Consider the following 22,903-nt stretch of genomic DNA (forward strand, 5'->3'; position numbering starts at 1 on the left):
ATCGATTGTAATACCATAGCACGTTATTATGTATGAATAACGATTCACACTCAGAAGCTCGACGTGAAAAATTTAATCGGAGATACAATATAAAAATATAAAGTCTTAATCATCCTATCAACTCTTTATTCTGAACTTTAAATTATTTTTTATTATAATGAAGGCGAAGTTTTCAGAAAAACTATTAATGTACGGGTTGAGATAAGAATTAAAGTTTTTTATACATATTCTATGTACATATATATTCTTAATCAAAAGATCACCATACCTTCACAAATATGGCGTATTGTTTTGTCTGTCATCAAGTTGATCGTTTTTCGAGAAATAAGAGCATAAGAGATTAAGAGCTTTGTATTTATTGAAAACCAAAAAGATAAAAATAATATAATTCGATCAAGCGAGGATCGTTCCATTGTATTATGAATACATATTTGGCACACAGTTTAATTTAGGTTTATGATGTAAAATAATGGTATTAATTTTGAAAAATGTATCATTTTATTTTGGTAGCTTTGACGTTGAAAATAATTTCGATTAATTAAGTTAAAAAGCAGCCACTTTTGACTTGAATAAGATCTTTAGACCTAAATAATCAAAATGATCCTGAAGACAAATGAAAATTTTAACTGAAAAAAAAACAAAAGGACGCACAAAAAAATTTGGACTTTTCCGCATTGGACGAGTGTGAAAAAATATGCGCACTTTCGACTTTTTTAATTCGTGTAAATTTTCACAGAAAGCGGCACTTTTCCCGAGTATATACATATGTTCATACATATATATATATATATATATATATATATATATATATATATATATATATATATATATATATATATGTATATATATATATATATATATATATATATATATATATATATATATATATATATATATATATATATATATATATATATATATATATATATATATATATATATATATGTACATATGTAGTATATGTATGTATGTACATATGTAGTGTAATACACATACGCTTACGTGTATATTTATGCACGCTGTAGTCGCGCGCTAAATGTCCATCTCTAAAACGCGGGATAATGTTTTAATTAAGGTCGAGGGTTAATAATCATTAGAGCGAATGGCCACCCCTAATTATTTGTTTTATTGCAGTTTTGAAAAGGCTAACGAGAGACGATTTTTCAGACGGGACTCGAGTATCCCACTCGTCGGCCGAGCCAATTTTCGGAAACTAATGAAACTCATTTGCAAGATAATTATGGTTGATGATTTGAAGGGGATGGGGGGTGGGGGGTGAAGGGGAGGGATGCGGACCGTCCGGAATAAGGCTCGGATCATAATTGATAAATCAGGCCAGTGGCGTGCCCGTTCCCGCGAAAAAGGGACTAATAAACGTTTAATTGAATAATTTTCGCCAGTGGCGCGCTCCATCAACGCTCTGCCTCCCCCCCATCTACCCGTTTGGCCGTCATTCGCATTGTGTTCATTTATGACGACCATTACTCACTTTTATCATCCATTGATCGCAATGACACAACTGTTTCTCGCCGCAACAATGACGTGATGTATTCCAGGTGTTGGTCTTAATATACCACGTACACACTGTCGGTACACTTGAACGGTGGCAATCAATCGTTGGTCTGTAGACGGTTTGTGTTCACAAGGCGAGCGGCGATGCTCAAACTATGGGAGCACTATCCATGACTAGTGTTTGCAAATGGCATTGAGTGGTTTTTTTTGAGGCAAGATCTTGATGGTTATTAAATCCATCTCTTGTTATATTTTTCCTTTTTATCTAACTTAACCCTCCCTCACCGAAGTGCGGTATGCCAGTGCCCCAATTTTTACGTTTTTCGTAATAACTATGTGGTTTTCAAAGCTATACACCATATATTTCTTTTATTCCTAGAATGAACTACAATACATTTATTTTAATAGAATTTTTTTATGATTTAGAAGAGGGGTACGCTTTTTAATATGACGGCCGGGAAGGAAGTAAGGTGGTAGCCACCAACATGGTCGGATCGGTCTTAACTCACAGGATTGCGACCCGAATTCGACCGTGTGGCAGAGCCCCACACAAGCATATTAACATCGTATTATTTGTTTGGATATGTACACATTTAATATAGCCTGTTCGAAAATATGGTATATATGAAAAACAAAAAAAATAAAATTTATTTTATTTTCAATTTAATATAATTTTATAGAACATGAATTTTATAGACAGCAGTATGGCTCAATGATAGCGCGTATGTTTATCTCTAACTGATCAGTGGGTTGGATCCGCAATACTGCTGGTTAGATTTGGGGGTATTTGTGACTGAAACTCGATCGTTCTTTATCAGAATTTGTCAATTCTATCTGATCATTGTTGAATCGGTTCATCAAAATTGGCAAAAAATCATCTTTCTTGTTGTCACAAATTATGTACAAATCTAAAATCCATAGATGTCTCAATGGATTAATTCTTTAATTAATTAATTAATTAATTGTTTTTTCGTGTACTTCTGGAAATACAGTTATTTATGTAATAATAAAATGCTACATTGTTTGTAATTAATTGCCCTGGAAGGCGCATTGGGGTCTTCCTGTCAAGCCTTTCTTTTTTTTTTACATAAATTTATGTAAAAATAAAATAAAACAAACATTTTATACAATGCATACATATGTACATACAAACATCCACAGTGACATCAACGGAGAAATTTTTGCAGAATTTTATAATTAAATTAGCAAGAGATTAGCAAGAGAGATAGGAAAGAAGATTCCAATTTTACAGGAAATTTTTCAATGAAAATCAGAAAATTGGCCAATTCTGATTAAAAACGATCTATTCGGAGTCACAAACCAATGTCTGGCCAGCTATAGGACTCTAGTGGGACTCGAATCCGTGGCCACTCTGCTCGAAAGCATAATTTGCTAACTAATAGACCACGCCGCTGGTTGTAAAACCAATTTGTTAAAAATTACTCTAAATATGTCTCTATTTAATCTGCACCTAAATTTTATATATAATTTAATTTCGCGTGTTTTAATATTTTGCATAAAGCTGTGCAATTACATATATTCAGGCGTATATCTAGTTAAAGGTGCAAGTATACTTGTTTGAGTCCACCAAAGTTCCCTCACGTTCATGCCATATAATGCGATATCTTGTTCGATTTGTCTCTGCTAGTAGCAAAAATTTGTCAGGTTCCAAGTCTCGTCTGGGATTGTTAATGACCAAGTCGTGTGTGAATGATTTGATTCGAGGGACAGGTCTATATAAGTAGGAACGCATTTTCGGTCGTTTTAATTATATTAATAAAAGTCAACGCGGTTGTGATGTTTTCGCGTTCCGCGGACCGGAAGCTTTTAATTTATAAAAGGCGAAAATCTTGAGGCTTTCACGCGAAACTTTCGTGTCCATTATGGCCGGCGTTCGCTGAAAACTTTCGCACCTTTTGTTTTTTTTTTCGCCTTTCTTCGTACTCTCGCTCGTTACGTATTCAGAACCATTTAGATGAAATGATAAGCGGCTTCTACTTTTTTTTTAATTTTATTTTTCATTCTTTTGAAAGAAAGAAAAATCTGTTTGAATATTTATATTGTTATACTGTCGGGGTTTCTTCGGTGCCGCTTTCGATATCAGACTTTTGCGCTTAAATACCGGGGGGAGGCTTTTCTAGACTTTTCTCGTTGTTTTTCACGCTTACAGGTAACAATGACAACTGACAGTCAGATTTTTCGCATACAATACATTAACAATGATTTTAAATCTAACACCATTTTCCTAAGATTGTTATGTAAAAAAATTATTTAAAATACCTTTAACTTGTCTTTCAAACCTTTTGTCAAACATTAGATTGAAGTTACTGAAGAGTTTTAACAGTTTCGCGTCACTTTGAATAGGGGATAAAAGAAGTACGATAAATATGTCGTTTATTTCATAGAACAGATGTACATACATATGTACATAAATAGAATACTAGTTGGGTTAAAGTGCCTTTTAATTTTATTATTAATATCATATTTATTTATTATATGTAATAATTAATGTTTATAGCCGCAGAGTACATGTAATGTAGTTATAATGAATCAATTTAATTAAATTTCTTGATTCTAAGTATACATATGTATGTATATAATTACATATATTGGTATTCAACAAATACAAGTTTCTTAGTGAAAGACTCACAGACAGTTTTTATTTTATTTTAGGGATTTAAATAGAATAATCAAAAAATTGCGAACTATGTATATGTTACAGTTGAAGTGTATCTTCCAGTTATAATATATTTTGACTAGTTGGAACATATTTCGTCTAATCTACGTAAGTAGGTTTATATGGTGAATTACATACATATGTATATTCCAACTGGTAGAAATATATTACAACTGAAAGTACAGTTCAATTATAAGTTGCCACCAGGTTAGATGGAGAGGTTTTAGGTTTTTGTGAAACGTCACTTGACTAGTAAATTGAGTTGGAAAATCACATTTTTGTTTTGAACACATTCTTAAAGTTATCGTAATACGGTACACATTACCTTTATTCATAATAGTACCTAGCAAATTTTAACGCAGTATTGCATTCTAAAGCATTCGTAAAAACATCAGAGCTGTCAAAATTCAACTTTTAAATTAAAACTGGCGAACATTGTTAAAAGTGCATTTGTGCTTGCTTGTAGATATATAAATTACTAGTTGAATTATATTCAAATATGAATGACCTAAAACGCCAGTTGGAATATATTACAACTGAAAATACACTTCGCATGTAACATACATACATATATTCTAAAACGTTTTTGAAGAAAATAAATAATTACACCAATTTATAGCTGTAACTTAAAAATTTCATCGTACATTCTAAAAAGAAAAAAAATTGTGAATATCTCATGAAGGGAACGACTGATAGCTTGACTAAATACAAAGGTCTTGCACTCATTAAATAAAAAAGTTCGGAGAAATGAAAAATTCCCTATGATACGTAAGTTTCACGTAATTTTCAATGCTACTTATTACTAATATCAAATAAATTGTAATCGAGTTGAGGCCTCCACCATCAATATAGTGCGAAATTAGTGAAATGAATTATATTTAGCGCAACATGATCTTGCATTTTGCACCGGTAGATTCAAAGCTTTTCCTCGGTTTTTCCAAAATTCGAAAGTTGTATGTACTAGGAGCACCATTCTGCTTCAGACAGGCCATTCCTCGTTGATACGACTCTCGTTTAGTTCGGTCTCCGGCGAAGTGGAGTGGAGTGGTTGTCTGTTATGTAGAATAAAAAAGGGATCCGCTGATTTTTTTGCTAAGGCTTTGTAGTGTATCGACGGTGAGGTCTCGGGGGGTATAAATTGCGTTAGCGTAACGGCGTAACGAATAGGAGACGGATCCAGAGAAATTAAAATGCGGCCGCGAACCTTCGTTAAGCCGGTCGGATTTGGGGTCCTCAGAGGAGACAAACGGCGGGCCGCGGCCCTCCGACGGCCCGGAACGGCCGATTGTCGAGGCTTTTGTTCGGGGAATGTGGCCCTCCCACCCACCCACCACCTGAGGGCCTGGACCGTTCTAGGGCTTCAACTCGGATCCGGCCGTGCGGACGAAGGAGTGTCGGAAAACCTTTCGGCTGTGAAGGCACGCCGAATTTGCATCCCCATAGTGGAGCTTACTTAACTTTTACATCTACAATGAAAATACACTTTACAGCTATACAAGAGCCTCAATTGCCACTCGATTTTATCATATTTTCTACTATATATAAAATTTGCGTTGTGCCCGATGATAGTCAATAGGTTATTTTGAAAGGGAATTGCAACATATCGCGTATTGTACACAATTTGTGGCTGCAATTGAAAACAAAATCGTGTGTCGTACCGGCTTTTTCTTCCATTTTAAACTGTGTTGTTAATTAAATAAGCGCAATATAAAATTTATTTATTTAATTAACATACTTGGGGGAGGCGGCAAAGTCTTGTAAAGCCAAAAATAGTGCTTTGGACGAAAAAAAATGTATAATATACATATGTATGTATATATATTTTCAAAATAAATTTTTTGAAAAAAAATGGAAACTCGTTGGTCCAAAATTGGGGTGACACCACTGCTAACAGGTAAACCCTCAGCTGATCAGCTAAAGTCTGATCAGCAGCATTACAGATATACTCAGAATAAATTCTTTTCAATCGATGTCAACTCACGGGATAAAACCCGGCACCTCTCGGTGCTTGACAAAAGCCCAACTATCGAGCCATGCTGCTGGCTAGATTAATTAAATTATTTATTTGTTGAAAAATCAATAGACTACACATGTAAAAAGGCATAAAAATAAAGAATAAATGTAAAAAAATAAAATAACTTGAGTCCAATTAAAGATTTTTAAAAATTACATAAAATGGTACATAGAGACAGAGAAAAGAATAAAAACTAAAATATGACTATATTTATTTTATTTATTTATTTTAATATACAAGTATACCACAGAGTCTTTACAGGTCACCCCAATATGACACTGTGGCCAGACAATACATAAAAGATCAAATACATAAGAAAAAATAAAACAACAATAATAGAAAAACAAATAAAATAAAACATTTAAAAAATTGTACATAAAAATTAAAAATTGAAAAATTGAGAATTAATAAATTGAAAAATCAAAAATGAAAATAATACACAAAAAAAAAAAAACACATATATAAATAGTTTAAATTGAATTAAAAGTAAAAAACAGTAAAAATACGGATAGATTATCCGGTGAAATATTGAAAATATCAATGTGATTGCTGACCAAATTCAAGCAGCGTAAGACTCGAGCGATTGGTGAAAAAGCAAGAACATTAGTTCTTGCTTTAATAGTTTGGAACAATGGACGCAATCGATAATCAATGAGGCGAGATGGAACCCAAAATTTCATTTCTTCCAATATAGTTGGGTTGTAAATATCACCTCTTAATAATTTGAAGAAATGACACACAAGATGCATATCCCGCCGATGAGATAGGGAACTATAGCCAACAGAACCTTGCACAAAAGCACTAGGAAACAGTTGAGGGTAGTATCCAAACTCCCTCATATATAGATAGCGGAGGAACTTCCTTTGAACTCTTTCAATTTTTAGAGAGTGAGTTAATTCACTGGGACTCCATATAATGGCATCAGATTCCAAAATGCTTCGGACCAATGCGTTATAAAGAAGACGCAAAACTCTTAAATTATTGAAATTGTGAGCATTACGTAAAACGAAACCCAGCATCTTTGAAGCTTTATTGCACATATTGGAAATATGGATACCAAACTTCCATCTGCTCTCAAACGTAACGCCAAGGTCTTTTTTGGATAATGTTCTACACAGTGGAGTTCCACCAAGATTATACTGATATAAGGTGGGGTTAGAAGACCGAGAAAAAGACATAATATTGCATTTACTAACGCTAAGAGGTAAATGATTATTAGTCGCCCAGCACCATAAAGAGTTCAAATTACTCTGAAGGACCTCACAGTCAGAAACACTATCAATTTTCATGAATAACTTGAGGTCATCAGCATATAGTAAAAAATTTGAATCTGAAAGTACCGAGCCAATATCATTCACATATATTAAAAACAGTAAAGGTCCCAAATTAGAGCCTTGGGGCACGCCAGAAGATGTGAGGTATACTTCAGAGAAATGGCCATCAAAACAAACAAACTGACGACGATTACTTAAATAAGAAGTAAAAAAATCAGTAAGATTATCCGATAGACCAAAATTGGCCAATTTCTTAATAAGTATTGAATGATCAACCTTATCAAAAGCTTTAGCAAAATCGGTATAGATCACATCAACTTGATGCCCTGCATCTAGCGATTTAGTAATGAAGTTTGAGAAAGACAAAAGATTAGTAGTCGTAGAGCGTGCTGAACGAAAACCATGCTGTTGGTCTATGATAAACCGACTGCAATGGTTATAAAGTAATCTCTGCAAAATTATTTCGAATAATTTGGCTGGAGCCGAAACAATGGCTATTGGTCTGTAATTATTAATAAAAGATTTATCGTCATTTTTGTGAATTGGAGTGACTTTGGTGCATTTCCAAGAGTCAGGGAACAGAGAATATTTCAGTGATAAATTATAGATATGAAGCAAAGGATATAACAAACTGGACTTGCATCCCTTTAAAACAAAATCGGGAATAAAGTCAGGACCAAAAGATCTATTAGGTTTCAGCTTCTGGAACCCATACTCCATATCACTGATATTAAATTCAAATACTGACAGAATGAAGGAATGACTTATTTGAAACTTATTATTTGAAGATTGAGTGAATGAGTCTACAAATGCAGATTTAAAATGCTCAGCAAAACCCTTAGCGATATCTTTCGAACCTGAGAACGACTCATCACCATTGAACATCATTGTCAAATTCGAATTGTTATTATGTTTAGAATTTATAAAGTTCCAAAATAATTTTGGGTTTATGGAAATGGAATCTTCACATTTCTTAATGAAGTCAGCGTGACAAATTGAGATCAATTTTTTGGAATGAGAACGCAACTGACAGAATTCAACGTAATCATGTGAGTCCTTAGTGAACTTCCAGCGTTTGTGCAAGTAACATTTACGACTGATGACTACGATTAATTCAGCTGAGAACCAACTAGGAAAAATTCTTCTGGATTTAGGAAATTTTTTGTTAAAGCATTTGTTAAAAGAATAATGCACAATCCTATTAAATATCTCGACAGCAGCATTCACATCCAAGCACTCGAAAAGATCAATCCACTCCGATTCCAACAAAACAGAATTCAGGCCAGCAAAGTCAACATTATTAAATTTCCAACCATAAAAATCAAGATTAACAGAATTACAATTACGATTACTATTGTACCCAGAATCATTTAACATTAAATGGGAACATGTAGCATCAAAATCAATACTGAGCGTAGGGTGAAACTTATCCTCAGGAACAATAAAACAGGGACTTCTACTGGAATTGCAAATAATATTGGACAACACCAAGTCAAGTTTTCCGCCATAAACATTGCATACATTATTCAAATCTGATAAATTAAAAAGATTGCACATATGCGACAGTTCCATGCTTACATTCTTCAAAGAAACAGTGTTAAAGTCCCCTACAATCAAAATATTTTTACTCTTTAGAAAGTTAAATTCCTCTTGTAATTTATTAAAAAAAACTTCAGAGATCTTATCGTTTTGATTTGGAGGAAAATATACTACACAAATATAGATGGAACACCGCGGAAGATCAACTCGAACCCAAAGATGTTCACCAACTGATTGAAGACGGTGAATTTGTTGAGCAGACCGCACACGATCGGCACGAACAGCCAGTAAAACACCGCCTCCTCTGCTGGCCCTATCTCTTCTGAAAACTAAGTATCTATCATCGAATATCTCGAAGTCGCAAACAGATTCATTTAGCCAAGTCTCCGTAAGTGCAATGAAGTCATGATGCTGTACCAGAACAGAAGAAAGGCAATCAACAGTTTTGGAGTTAAGACCCCTAACATTCTGGTACAGCATCGTCATCTTGCGAATCTTGCGCACCCTATTTGTTATAGGGTGCCGGGCTCCGACGAAATTTCCATGGGTTGAAAGCTATACCAGCGGGCCAAAAGTCCGGATTCAAAACACTAGTATAGACAGCTTCGATGACAGATAATTTGAAAGAAGAGTAAGCTTTAGGACCCTTCGAGTTTAATTTTACAGCTATAGCATCACTGGATGGCAATTTCATGTTAACATAATTAGTTAATGAGTCAATGGTGGTGTCCTTGTGAAGATAAAGAACATGAACAAACTTCCTATGTTGTGCTGGCAATAATAGGTTGCTAGTAGAACCGGTACCAGTAAAGAATTGTCGAGAAGGAAGAGATGATGTTCCTGGAGACGAAGATAGTGCGGTGTTCTGTAGAATATTATCAGGTGTAGAAGCAGAAGCAGGAGCACAATAAACAGGAACACAAGCAGATGCTGGAGCAGAAGCTGATGTAAGTGTAGCTGAAGCTGAAGATGGCAGATGTGAAGAAGAAGAAGATAGCGCTGCGACTTGACTGTAAGATTTCGTGGGTTTTATAGGAGAAGGAGGAGAAGCAGAAACAGAAACAGGAGAAGCAGAAACAGTAGCACAACCAGGAGTAGATGCTGAAGCTGAAGCAGATGCAAGTGAAGTTGAAGCTGAAGAATGCGGAGGTGAAGCGGCAGAGGATACCGCTGAAACGTCGTACTGGCCACTGACAGGTGTTTGTTTACACACAGTGGTATTGTTGCATTCCGTGTGTGTTGTCGAAGTGGAGAGTACATGTAATGTTACCTCACCCGATTGCAGAGTCGTAGGTACGCCAGAAACAGCTGGAGAACATAACTAAAAATAAAGAATGTACATAACTAAAAATAAAGTGATTTAATATTGGATAAAGATTATATGTATTATATAATAGAAATAGAAAAATGATCAATCAATTAATCAAAGAAATACTGAAAAGATCAACGTCATTCAGCTCCCCATTAAGCATACGATAAACACGCTGTAGATAGGCATATTTTAGGGAATTAGTTTTGAAAGGAATAAGTGAATATCTAACTGAGATCCTGAAACCAACCTCACTCAGTAAATCGGGACAATCAAGGAAACCATTTAGGATTTTAAAAAGGAATGTAGCATCAGTGAGTCGTCACCTGACAGAAAGATTGTTAAAGGATAGGAGATTTAAATTATAAAAACCCTTTAAGTTTAAGAAAGATATCTAGCTTTTTATAATATTAAGGTTTTCAGAAGTTACTACAGTGTTGGGAAGACTATTCCAAATTTTAACCATCTTTATATTTTAGGAGTCTGAGAGAGTGACCTCTAAGATGAGTGTTGACATTGAACATTAATAGTTTGGATATAGAACAATTGTAAAAATTATTTAATATTTTAATGATTAAGTCGCCTCGTATTTCTCTCGTCTATAATGTGGTAAATTATCACAATGAAAGAAAAAATAATGTTGTACATATTATACCTACATATGTACTTTGTATACAATGTATATTATTTGATCACTAAAATTTTCAAACGGGATCCATAAAACAACTTTTTGAAGATAAAATTTTAACGAATCAATTTTAACTCCATTACTTTCCGAAATCAATTACGATACTGGGTACATATGCTCATTAACAACATCGTTCGAAATCGAGACAAATTATAAATGTAATTGGACATACTAATTAGCGAAGACCCACAGGCTACTAGTCTTATCTAAAGTTGAACAATAATTGAACTGCCATCAAACTTACCGGAATAATATATAAGTGCATTTCGACGATCGGAAGTCATCACGTCTTTTGGACGCCTCTTGGAAGGCACACAGCTCCACCGGGTACTCCAAACTTCTACATCAAATATGCGGAAAGTCAGTATTTCTTATACAATCTACATATAAATACTTAATCTGAACGCTTACTTAATTTATATGTGTTGATATTTTACAGATGATCTTATTGAGTTTGTTGGCACTCTGCGCCTTGAGTGAAAGTGCTCCTCCACCACCCCGCGGACAGTTCCGAGGGGTCTATGGTATTCCTTATGGACCTCCTCGTGGTTTCTATGGTCAACCTCACGTCTATGATCAACCTCACGTCTATGATCAACGTCACGTCTATGATCAACCTTACGTCTATGATCAACATCAAATACCTCGAGAGGTAATTGGACGTTTTGAGAGAGACTTCCGTCCTTTGGACTTCGACAGGCGTCAACCATTCAGGGAGCTTCCCAGAAAACCAAGGATTGGTGAACAGGGTGTTCCCAAGATCTTGTATCCAATTTATATCCCATATCTGGGAAATCTTACTACTATCAGAGACTACATTCACAGAGTTGGCTTATTCCCGGAAGAAGGACACGTTGAAAAAGTTGCCGAAACAACTGGTGAAACAGCTGGGGAAAAAGTCGGTGAAACTTATAACAAGATCAAAATTATTGGATATCCTTTTTACAGTAAATATACAGGATACAACCCAGTCGTTGAAATCGTAGATGATAGACTTCCAGGTGAGCCGATAGAACCAGTTCATGTTGAAAAAAATGTTATTGCTGAATATAAACCAGTCGAAGACACTGTAAAAGTTGAGGTGGTCGTCTGAAAGAAGCAATTTTATCCAATTATTTCAATGTATTCGGCGATATAAAATAAAATGATTTAAAAGAAAAAAGTCTTTAATATCCTGCTGTCTAAAAGAATTTTGAATGATTAAATGTTTGAACACCAATCTTACGATGATGGGTCTTTAAAAATTTCATTAATTCTAAAAAGTTTACGTGTTCTATTAAAAATTTGACTTTTTTTAAAGTATAACCTCAAACTTACATGACTTATAAGACTTAATAGAAGTTTATGTTGGCACGGAGAAAAAAATTCGAATGTGATAAGCCCATGAATTTATCTATGTATTTAAGGAATATAAGTATACAAAAAAACAAATTTTGATAATGAAACATATGTATGTACATGTCCACAAACACCAGTTATGAAACCATTTTCGATACAAATTGAGCACAAATGTAGAGAAACTTACATAGACAAGACAAAAGTTCTACTTCCGGTTATCGGAATTTGTTCACTTTTTTTATAACTTAACATTTTAAATATTATAAACATAAAATATCAATAAGATAGAAATAATTTAAAAGGTCAAAATAAAATAATGAAATATTAAAAAAAAAATTACTACTTCTGGTTTACGAATTCTAGCCAAAACCTAATCAACTCTAAGTTAGTATGTAAAGAATACACATCTAAATTTTCAGCTTGATACGTTCAGGCGTGTGGAAAAAATCATGTGGTCACAACATTTTTGACTTTTCTAAGAGGAAAAAATTCCACTTCTGGTTTATTAAATTTGATGATTTTTTTTATTTTCATCACAATAATACATGGATTATATTTGAATTTTTTCGTGAAGCGCACACATTTTTAAAGGGTCGAAAAAAATAGTGGAAGAAAAATTGAACAAGAGTAAACTGCCACTTCCGGTTGACGGGTGTTCACCAAATTTTATATACATATAACTAGGTATTAAGTTAAAACTTCTAGATATGAAATTTCTAGAATAAAAGGTTACAAACATACACCTCGATTCTCTGAAGTAAAAGTACTACTTCCGGTAGAGGTAAAAATATTTAAAAAATATTAATGTATGAAATTTATAATTTCTAATACACGTAAAAATTCGTTGAGCGGCTTGGGAGATAATTTAATCCAAAAACTTCAAAAACCCGGACACTTATGTATAAGGGGAGATACATTTCCGGTCAACTTAAAAATTTGAAAAAAATTTACGTCGTATCGATAAGCATTTCTTTAACTGAACACACTGACTAACACACATGCTAACACACTGACACATAGACACACGCTAACATTTTTTCTAGATCATGAAAACGTGATCAGTGATAGGTTCTGAGTTTGAATCAGTCAAAATCTCGAGTTCGAATTTGTGCATGATCACAAAATCTATTGTTAGTACGTACTAAGATAAAGTAAAAATGAAGTGCATGTTTGTAATGCAAAAATCTTACCTTGTGATAAATATAGTTGTTGAAAATTTTAATCACAATAAAAATTGGAAAATGGAGAGAACGGATTTGAAAAAATGACCATTCATCATCAGGAGTTCTTACAATTAATATCTATACTTTATTTATTTATTTGTACAGGCAAAACCCATTTACTTACATACTTACAAAGAAAGAAAGTTAATTCAGTCAGTTATGGAATTCCACGACGTCAATTTTCCTTCAGTTTTTGGCTGAAATTTTTTTATTGAGTGCGCACATCCATTCTGGAAATCTTAGAAACATTTTTTTAGATCTTTACTTAAAATAAATCGACAATTTATTAAAGCAAGCTTTGTACGACGATAAGGTATTTAAAGCGAGGTTGTAAAACTGGAGCCCAAGTCGTAGCCGGAATTGAAGTTGGAGTCAGCATTTTTTTGTCGACTTACTTATTCTACACAGCCTCTTATATTATATTGGGTGTATTTATATTTTAATGTATTCAACGTTTGAAACAAAAATGTTACTATCCGTAGAAGAGCATGTGTGTCTACACATTGGAAGTTTGAGTTTCGTGTAAATTCTACGAAATTCACGTTTAATGAAATAGTTTAGTGCTTTCGCAAACTACGAATTATGTATGTATGCATGTAATGTACAACATGTAATACTAATGAGAATATGCGACTATTTGAGTAACTTGAGATGTTCATGTACGTTGAATATTCAATGCAAAATGTCCCTATATTATTTCAAAATTTAGTAAACGTCTATGAGTACATACATACATACATATACATATGTATATGTACATACATATGTATAGGTGTTGTGGTGCAAAATTAAATTACACGAAGATGTACTCCATGTATATTCCAATTACATTAAACGTAGACGTTAAATAGGAAAATCAATATTGTCAAGTGCTGTGAGAATCCCATACTTGGTGTTGTACTAATATACATATATATTTTTTATATTTTACTAGCGCAAGACGATCTTCACATATTTTATGAATAAGTTGTCGAAACTTTTATATTCTCTTAGCGTTTCTGAGACGTGCAGTCAGAATGTGTTCAAATATTGTACTATGATTTTAGTGCATGCTTTAATTTATACGTACAAACGAGAAAATTTAAAGTTTTGAAACTTTAATTAAATGTAATGTTCTTGTATCGTATGTAGTATTTTTTTCGCCTGAAACTTTATTTATGGACTGCACCTTTCTACCGCAGCGGTTAGTCGCCGAGGACATTTCCGGAATAAAAGGACGTTGCACTAAAGTGGTATTTGAAATTTTCTTGTGGACTTCAAGTTTCATATTTTCATTATGTAGTTGGAAACACGACTCTTACCGCTAGGGAGAGGAAACTCGAGGATATTTTATATAATGCAATATGACGGTTCGACTGAATCAATATCACTTAAATTCATTTAAAATTAATCTTTAGATTCTTTTTTCATTGTGTAAAAGTTTCACACATATGTATAATATATTTATTTATAAAGGAATTTCAACATTTTGAAATGTTATACGATTGAAAAATATCTTAAAGAAAACCAATTGTATAAAATCGACTAGAAAATTATGTATATAAAATAGTGTATTATGAACGTAGACTAATTACTAAATAAGAAAGAACTGAACCAAGGTATTGGAAAATGGTACATTTGGCAAGGTCACTGGGAGGGTGAAGCAAAACTTTCTTACGGTGAAAAGTACAATATGAACAATACACTTGATAAATGTTTTATTTAAAAGGACCGTTCGTTTGTACGAAAAAAAGTACCTATTAATGTAGGTCATTTTTTATTGGAAAATACAGATCCGATCACTATTTATCATATGGATATTTTGAACATTGTGATCGAGTGGGATTTACAAGAATCTTATTCAAGTATTATACAAGCTATATACATACATATTTCCGACAAGGCCACGTCTGAAAGATGTTTCAGCAAATCCAGAATAATACTATAGATGCGTTTTTTCAATAAAATTTTAATTATGAATAGTTAAATTAGTACTACGAATAAATACAATGTTTTATTATACATTTATATTTAACATTTTTATTAAATGTAAAGCATACAGTAATTAAATTGTCTAGGAAAGCGCATTGGAATGTACCTGTTAGGCATTCCTGGTATATATGTATGTATCTATGTAAAAATAAAATAAAATATGTATGTATTTATTACTGCTGGTGATGCACATCGTTAGTTTAACTCTTGTAAATATTCGTCCAAGGGATCTCAACGTTGATTAATGAACCGAAAACAGACCTAGTACTGGAAAAAATGTTTTTCGTTTTGTAATTAAATCGCTCTTTTCCGAGCTCATTTTTCACGCAAATAGCTCGAGTTGAGCTTTCCGCGTCGACCGGTATGCAAACGTTCCCGTAAACATCGCACAGTATTAGCCTTTGTGACTGCCTTTTAAATGGCTCTAGATAGCTTAAAGCTACGGCAAAATTTACTAAACTAACTACAAACCAAAACCACGTGTCATATCACGTGACTTTCATGGTCACTTTCGTCGTTGTTTAGCTTCAATTTCCGTTCTGGTTTGCTTTGATAGCGCTATCGACGAACGTGCTACATTGAACGCCCGTCGTTACGATTGCCAATTTTACCTGAAGTTTCAATTTCAAATATGTGCAACGTGCATTCAGTATGAGCTTGTACCGTTTCAATTAAATTATTATGAAGTGGCTGGAATGTCTGGTTTCAGCGTGTATTGGCGGCGCATTTCAGAATGTTCTTCTGTCTAGAAGGATATATTGTTAGGTTAAAGGATATTTTGTTTGAAATTCGAGTGAAGGCTTAGAAGTCAAAATGTGGTTATGTCACCGGGGAGATTTACCAGATGCAACTATTTATTCCACATCAAAAATTATGCCACTAGTTATAACAAAAATTCAACGTTGCCCCGACTTCATAAACTGGGAAACGAATTTAGCCAATTTGATTTTTTTAATATTAGTAAACTTAGTTAAAAAAAATTGTTGCATCATTATTTTTTTGATTTATACAAATGCTAATGCATTTTATTTTATTGTTTTAATTATTTAATTTATTTATTCAATTAGTTTTAAAACTCATATTTTTTCATTTCTTTTCTTATATTAATATTGTGTTTTTTTGTTTCAGTGTTCTATTTATAATATTATTGTTCAATGGTCCTTGCGGCCGTAAATGTAAAGTAAATAAGTAAATAAATAAATGTATAATTTTTAACTTTGCTCTGAATCTTTTGATATTTTGGAGTTAAAGAGTATAGTGCATTATTTTGTTTGTTTTAGTTCAAAATGTGAATGATCGTAAGAGCATTCACATTTTGATCTTTATGATCAAAATGTGGGATCAAAATCATGAGGATCTTTCCCTTCATAGAATACTATGATTTTTATCTTATTATTTACATATATTTTACCTAATGCTATTCAGGTTCTTAACAACACCATGCGTTTGCTTTCATTAAAATAATTTACATCCATAGCTTAGGCTGCTACTATTGTGTTTTCTTTTAACATTAGAGTCCTAGTCTGCCAGATCGTCAATTATAATTTATTATAATTATATTTAAGATCCAAAAGCTCGCATGCCTTTTTTGTTCAGCGTTGACAGTTAACATTTATAAGGGTCGTGCACGTTTATGTGGATAAACAAAAAAGTGGTACAAGTTGCATAACACTTTGCGTGCGCCTAATAGATTTCAGTATCGATTTGTGCGTTCTCGTTTGTATTTTTTCACGCAATCTTGCACTCACGCACGTGAAAAAAGAGCCGGTCATATTCGTTTGATGTTGTGTATGTCATCGTTTAACCATTAGTTTAGATTGCAATGTCATTTGTACGCCACTCGATGTGTAATTAGTGGCATTGGAGTCGGAGGGGTTTAATGGTGACGCCTTATGAATCTTGGCGGTTTCCAGGTATGCTATTAATTTTAACCGCACATTCTATGATAGTCACGTGTAATCATTTGTACATACATACATATATTGAATGAGTGCTATTTTTTCAAGTGGAATAACTAATAATGACTTTTGGGTGCTAATTTTATTTCGAATTTTTTGAACTGAAATTAGTGTGTATTCTAAAGCAGTATCGTAGGAAGAATACTTTCCTTTTATTATTTTTTCATAATATGTTTTTAAACGGAATATAGAATTATCGGGAAAAAATAATAATATGAGGCAGACCAAATTGAAATCGTTCATCGATTTGAGGTCAACGTCAATGTACTTGGAGTTATGTATTATATATGTAAATCAACAGCAATACGTTCACAAAAATATTGTTCAAATTCGTATAAGCAAGATCAGATTTGTGAGGAGCTGGGTATGATTTGACTTTTTTATACAGTGTAAACTTGAGTAATTGTGGTGGAATGCATAAGATATAACGGAACAAATATAAGATAAGATGTTGAAGATTTCCTATAAAATAAATAAACCAATGATTCTATCCTAGGATGTGGAAGAAATAAGAAAAAGAGGCTTCCATATTTTGATCGAATTCGTTCTGCTGAAAGCTATTTTACGGGTTATTATTTATATTTGAAGTACCAATATTGAACGTTTTTAAAATCATGCTATTCGACAATGTACAATAGAAATGCGTTCAAAGCTGTCAGATAAAGCTGGAGAATTTTCTGAAAATATTGTCAGTTTGTTCAAGTTGTTACATGTAGCTTCATACTCAGTATAGAGAAATAGAATTTCATCATAGACAGAAAAAAATTGTCACCGAAATAGAATTTATTTTACACAAGGAATATTAAAAATCCGATGAAAAGTATGTAGTATCAAGATATATGTCGTTACAAAAATTAAACTGCTTTTCGGAAGCTATAATTTTCATTTTATTTCGAATATTTATGAAAGCAAAAACGCCAGATTTCATATTACATTTTCAACTTATTAATCAACATTTAACACCATATGTATATGTATATATCTATTAGTCTCTGTAATGAATATAAATGATTTCAAAGTTTTATTAATTAATACAAACAACACTTAATTATAACATGCATGTTATAATTAAGTGTTGTTTGTATTAATTAATAAAACTTTGAAATCATTTATATTCATTACAGAGACTAATAGATATATACATATACATACGGTGTTAAATTTTGTTAAATATGTTGAAAATGTAATATGAAATCTGGCGTTTTTGCTTTCATAAATATTCGAAATAAAATGAAAATTATAGCTTCCGAAAAGCAGTTTAATTTTTGTAACGACATATATCTTGATACTACATACTTTTCATCGGATTTTTAATATTCCTTGTGTAAAATAAATTCTATTTCGGTGACAATTTTTTTCTGTCTATGATGAAATTCTATTTCTCTATACTGAGTATGAAGCTACATGTAACAACTTGAACAAACTGACAATATTTTCAGAAAATTCTCCAGCTTTATCTGACAGCTTTGAACGCATTTCTATTGTACATTGTCGAATAGCATGATTTTAAAAACGTTCAATATTGGTACTTCAAATATAAATAATAACCCGTAAAATAGCTTTCAGCAGAACGAATTCACTATATATATATATTTATATATATATATATATATATATATATATATATATATATATATATATATATATATATATATATATATATATATATATATATATATATATATATATATATGTAGATATGTATGTCTACAAAGAATTCTAGGAAGATGTACAAACAGAAAGTCACACCTTCACAGTAGACGATATTCTTACTCGTCACATAAATTCGAATAGTTTAATGTCTGTATTATGACATCAACGCTGTATGTATGCTAATTAGTCGTCTTTAGAATATTCAGCAATGCCAATTACATTCGTACATACATATATAAATTCGTTGTAAAATTTGAGGATCAACAGACATACATATGTATATACATAACGTTCGAAACGAACGTCGATGAAAATAGCCCGGGAGCGGAAATAAGGCGAAAGTGAGTTTTAAAAACGGGACTATACAGTTTATGTGTGTATGTAAAAAAGGAAGAAAAAGAATGATAATGGAAAAGCGATTTGCTGGAAACCTCCCCTTGGAAGTCTATTACCGCTGTCCGTCGGACCGATTGTCTGCGGAACATCTTTAACAATTTACAAACGTTTTCCTCGCCAGACATAAGGCTATTTTCTTCGGGTTCCCCTCCGACCTCACCAGTATCCATTTTTCGGTGCATATTTATTTATTTATTACCCCTTTGGTGGTGGTGGGTGTTTGGGTTGTTGCGTGAGCAAAATCGTAAGAATCGCGTGTCGCCGAAATTGTTTCGTACCGAGTATGCAATCATTTTTTTACGATGATTCCACAGAAAAAATTAAACAGGGTGTATGTGTTTGTTTTAAGGTATTCTCGCGCTAGTGTTAGCCGTTAAACGTCAACCTTTTCGCGGCAATTAAATAAAATTCGATTTTTCATACGACTCTTTTACGGTTCGCCTTTCAGTCGACGTTCGTATGAAAATTTCGATTTTTTTATAGTAATTTTTGCGATAACTGAAAGTTCATTATTCTTGTTTTGAATCGCATAAAAGAAAACTGATAGGTTTTTATCACAAGCAACAATCTAAATACATATATGGTGTTGTTAAATATAATTTATTTGATGAATTTATTTTTATATAGTCCACCAGCAGCGTGGACTAGTGGTTAGCTTATTATGCTTTCAAGCGTGTGTAACGGTTCACGGTTTGATTCCCTGATGGTTGTTGACCAGAATTTTTTGTTTTGAATTTGTGACTCTAGGTCGATCTCTTCCTTTCAGAGTTAGCCAACTTTTCTTATTTTCATTTGAAACGGTTCCTGTAAATTGGCATTTCCTTTCCAATCTCTCTTGAAAATCTCAAGTTATTCAGCGTCTTAAGGTTCGCCAATTTCTATAATAAAAAATGTTGCAAAAAAGTATCCATAGAATATCACTATGGAAGATGTTTGTATGAATTTGCAGTGTATTAATATGCCTGTATTAATTATATTATTCTATTGTATCTGTATTAGTGCACTTGTTGCTTTGGAGTGATTTGTAAAGGCGAGTGTACATGTTCGATTGAAATACAGTACAAAATAGTACAAAGAAAATGTAGAAATACATAAATCCTAGTTGAGGATTTGTTATAGAAATGTAGATAATAAGAGTTGCTGTTTTACAATGATTCATTTATGTCATCGTTGCCACTATTGTCTTGTACAGATGCATTGCTTGTATCATATATAGAATTTAAAATATAATTGAAATCATAAACTGACAATATTGGGTAGGTATGAGTTTAGGTAATAGGTAGGTATTAATTAATTAATTTAAATTTGGACCGTTGTGGCTTTATAGGAATGCCTAATGCGCCACATTGGTCGAAAATATAACAGAGAAAAAAAAATTAAGAATAAGATAATGTACTGTGTGGGCAGGAGGTACAACCATCAAAAGGTATGATATCTGATGATCCGTTTCAATAGTTAAATTAAACGAATTGTAAAACTCTGATAGGAACCGATATTAAATTATTTTGCTATGGTTTCCAATTAAGTTTAGTTTTTATTGAACTGATGAAACATTGAAAATTGGAGTTTGAGCAAGTCAATAAACGGCTCTTCGATTTTCAAAAAATTCATCGATCGACTTTATCAAACACCTGGAGATACATATTGTAAAGCGGACACGTACAGGGGCTTGTGAGATAGGAGTGAAAGTCGCACAGTAGTGGTTGAGGTACATAGTATATGTAATTTATTGTTCTCGAATCGGTCGCCTGCCAACTCGAAATGAAGCAAGGACCAAAACCACCTAATATTTATACCAAAGCGTGTACAATTCAGAGAGAGATCGTTGGTCGATGGGTCGCGAGATCTTATTGGCTGATGTATACAGCTTGCTCATTCGTCGAGGCCTTTTTGACGCGAAAGCGTGATTGGGCGATTAGTGATGATAAATAAAATAAAAATAATTTAAAAATCCTATCGTTTAAAAATCTTTCTGTCAGGCGACGATTCACTGATGCTACATTATTTTTTAAGCTTCTAAATGGTTTCATTGATTGTTCCGAGATTTACTGAGTAAGGTTGGTTTCAGGATCCAGTGCGGTATTCTAGACAGGATGCACTCTTTTCACTTAATCCTTTTAAAACCAATTCCCTAAAATATTCCTATTTAGAACGTGTTTATCGTATGCTTAACGGGGAGCTGAATGAGGTTGATCTATTCGGTATTTCCTTACATCAATTCAGGACTACCATCAGGAGGTTTTGATTGATTGATCCATTTCTATTTCTATTATATATTCTTTATCCAATTATATTATATCAATTTATGTTTAATTAAACATTGTCCTATTTAGTCATATTTTAGTTTTTATTCTTTTCTTTTTCATTTGTTTGTCTATGTGTACTAGATATATTATATATTTTGTAAAAATCTATAATTGGGCTCAGATGTTATTTTGTTATATTTATTCTTTACTTTTATGAATTTCTACACCTGAGGCCTGTTGATTTTTCAATAAATAAATAAACCAGCGGTCCATTACCTAATTATCCAATCTTTACGTTGCCATAACCAGCAGCGTGGTCTAGTGGTGAATGTTGAATTATTTCGTACTTGATGTTACGGGTTCGAGTCCCACTAAGTCTCGTTGTTGGCCAGACCTTGGTTTGTCGAGGTCGATCGTTTCTAATCAGAATTTGCCAATTTTTCTGATTTTCATTGAAGCGGTTCCTGTAAAAATTGGTGTTTCCTTCCTTCCCATCCCAATTTTCTGTTGCAAACCTTTAGTTATTGTTATATCTTAGGTTTCGCCATATTGCTCACTATAGATGTCTCTGTGGTTGTTTATCAATAAAAAATTCGTATTGTTACATGAAGGTTATTCATCATTATTTATCGTATTCATACGATGTTTGTAATATCTGACCATATATGTCAGATATTGTTTAGATTTACATGTATCTATGTAATCATTATGTGGACCAGGAAGGCGCATTTGAGGTTTACCTGTTAAGCCTTCCTGGTACATTTATATATATATATATATATATATATATATATATATATATATATATATATATATATATATATATATATATATATATATATATATATATATATATATATATATATATATATATATATATATATATATATATATATATATATATGTACGTATGTATGTAGATCTACGTTAAAGCGCCAATAAAGCTAGAGTTTTCAATTATTTTATTTAACTTTACTAATCGTGTAGTATTAAAGATCAGCCATTTTGGATTTGAGTGGTAAGTACATATATTATACACATGTAGTATAAAAGGAAATGTTTTCTTGCGAGTTGAGACATTTGACTTGAATAGTGGTGTTTGTGT

At 32.7% G+C, this 22,903-nt stretch overlaps 2 protein-coding genes across 2 annotated transcripts in view; one reads left to right on the top strand and one right to left on the bottom strand.

The window, feature by feature from the left end:
• The window catches only part of LOC143912453 (kelch-like protein 7), a 261,782-nt gene that overhangs the window by 38,227 nt on the left and 200,652 nt on the right, over positions 1–22,903 (top strand). The gene's annotated exons all lie outside the window — the stretch shown is intronic.
• LOC143912119 (uncharacterized) lies at positions 5,650–9,502 on the bottom strand. Its single transcript, XM_077431318.1, has 4 exons — positions 9,244–9,502; positions 8,446–9,084; positions 8,030–8,334; positions 5,650–5,655 (listed from the first exon to the last, which is right to left on the bottom strand). Exons 1-4 carry the CDS (start codon positions 9,500–9,502, stop codon positions 5,650–5,652), a joined length of 1,209 nt encoding a protein of 402 aa, XP_077287444.1.

This window comes from Arctopsyche grandis, chromosome 5 (genome assembly GCF_051622035.1).
Source record: "Arctopsyche grandis isolate Sample6627 chromosome 5, ASM5162203v2, whole genome shotgun sequence".
Classification (NCBI taxonomy): domain Eukaryota; kingdom Metazoa; phylum Arthropoda; class Insecta; order Trichoptera; family Hydropsychidae; genus Arctopsyche; species Arctopsyche grandis.

Excerpts from the sequence above, each read along its gene's own strand:
- LOC143912119 (XM_077431318.1), bottom strand. The coding sequence starts at position 9,502 with ATGACGATGCTGTACCAGAATGTTAGGGGTCTTAACTCCAAAACTGTT. Across the intron at positions 9,085-9,243 it reads TCACCGTCTTCAATCAGTTG|GGGACTTTAACACTGTTTCT; the intron begins GTGAACATCTTT and ends TTTTGATTGTAG. Across the intron at positions 8,335-8,445 it reads CGCTGACTTCATTAAGAAAT|GTTCGAAAGATATCGCTAAG; the intron begins GTGAAGATTCCA and ends AGTCGTTCTCAG.